Genomic DNA, 1,207 nt, shown 5'->3' with positions numbered 1-1,207 from the left:
CCCGTGCTGGGGGCTGCCAACGCGGAGGTGACATCATGGTGCTGTCTAGTAGCGACAAGAGCAACGTGAAGACCATCTTCACCAAAATCGCCGGCCATGGCGAGGAGTATGGCGCTGAGACCCTGGAGAGGTATGTATCCGTCCCTGTCGCCATCCCCTCTCCTGTCTGTCCCTTGACTCCTTCCCATCTGCCCCCATCCTCTCCTCACCCACACCCGTCCCTGTCTTATATGAACCTGTCTCATCTGTCCCTGTCCCCATCCATCCCTGATTCCCTCTGTCCCCCAGGATGTTCGGTGCCTACCCCCAGACCAAGACCTACTTCCCCCACTTTGACCTGAGCCACGGCTCTGCTCAGATCAAGGGGCATGGCAAGAAGGTGGTGGCTGCGCTGGTCGAGGCTGCCAACCACATCGATGACATCGCAGGTGCTCTCTCCAAGCTCAGTGACCTCCATGCCCACAAGCTCCGCGTGGACCCTGTCAACTTCAAAGTGAGTGTCTGAGAAGGGGTGACCAGCCTGGCTCCTCTCCTGAGCCCCTTCATTTCACCCCCTTGCTCACCATCTCCTTTTGCCTTTCAGCTGCTGGGCCAGTGCTTCCTGGTGGTGGTGGCCATCCACCACCCCTCTGCCCTGACCCCAGAAATCCACGCTTCCCTGGACAAGTTCCTGTGTGCCGTGGGCAACGTGCTGACTGCCAAGTACCGTTAAGACGGCACCGTGGCTAGAGCTGGACCCAACCTGCTGCCAGCCAAAGCATATGAAATAAAATCTGTTGCATTTGATCTCCAGCTCTGGTGTCATGCTCTGGTTGCTGCCTGTGGGGAGGGAGTGGGAGAGAACTGCTCTGGGGGTCTGAACTGGGGGTGTCCTTTGGCAGGTGGGTTCACAGAGGAAATGGGCTCTGGTTTTGCTGTCTCCAACAGGTGTCAGGGGTTTGGGTGGTGGTGCCTGACAGGCAGACACTATTCTGCCAGTGATGGGGCTCTGGGAGCAAGCAGAGCATTTCCAGGCACTGGTGGAAGAGGAAAAACTCACGGAGACTGGCCAGAGTCTGGCCCTTGGGAGCTTCTTGCAGCCCCAGCCTGTCCTGGCCTTCCCACCAGAGCACCATGCTGGGATCACCTCTTGCCCCACCAGCCCCACGCACTCCTTGCCCTTGTTCAGGCCAAATTGTTGGAGATCATTTCCTCCTGGAAATGCTTG

General features: G+C 58.2%; 1 protein-coding gene across 1 annotated transcript; it reads left to right on the top strand.

The window, feature by feature from the left end:
- Positions 1–6: 6 nt before the first annotated feature.
- On the top strand, positions 7–792 carry LOC104535166 (hemoglobin subunit alpha-A). Its single transcript, XM_010187084.1, has 3 exons — positions 7–130; positions 289–493; positions 584–792. Exons 1-3 carry the CDS (start codon positions 36–38, stop codon positions 710–712), a joined length of 429 nt encoding a protein of 142 aa, XP_010185386.1. The 5' UTR covers positions 7–35; the 3' UTR covers positions 713–792.
- The last annotated feature ends 415 nt before the right edge of the window (positions 793–1,207 follow it).

This window comes from Mesitornis unicolor, unplaced genomic scaffold, assembly GCF_000695765.1.
Source record: "Mesitornis unicolor isolate BGI_N332 unplaced genomic scaffold, ASM69576v1 scaffold40336, whole genome shotgun sequence".
NCBI lineage: Eukaryota > Metazoa > Chordata > Aves > Mesitornithiformes > Mesitornithidae > Mesitornis > Mesitornis unicolor.
Note: the sequence above shows the minus strand (reverse complement) of the source record. Positions and strands in the feature narration are given on the sequence as shown.

What these genes read in the sequence shown, in the direction of transcription:
- LOC104535166 (XM_010187084.1), top strand. Translation starts at nt 36, where the DNA reads ATGGTGCTGTCTAGTAGCGACAAGAGCAACGTGAAGACCATCTTCACC. An exon ending in GGCGCTGAGACCCTGGAGAG is followed by an intron (nt 131 to 288) that starts GTATGTATCCGT and finishes TCTGTCCCCCAG; the next exon opens with GATGTTCGGTGCCTACCCCC. An exon ending in TGGACCCTGTCAACTTCAAA is followed by an intron (nt 494 to 583) that starts GTGAGTGTCTGA and finishes TTTGCCTTTCAG; the next exon opens with CTGCTGGGCCAGTGCTTCCT.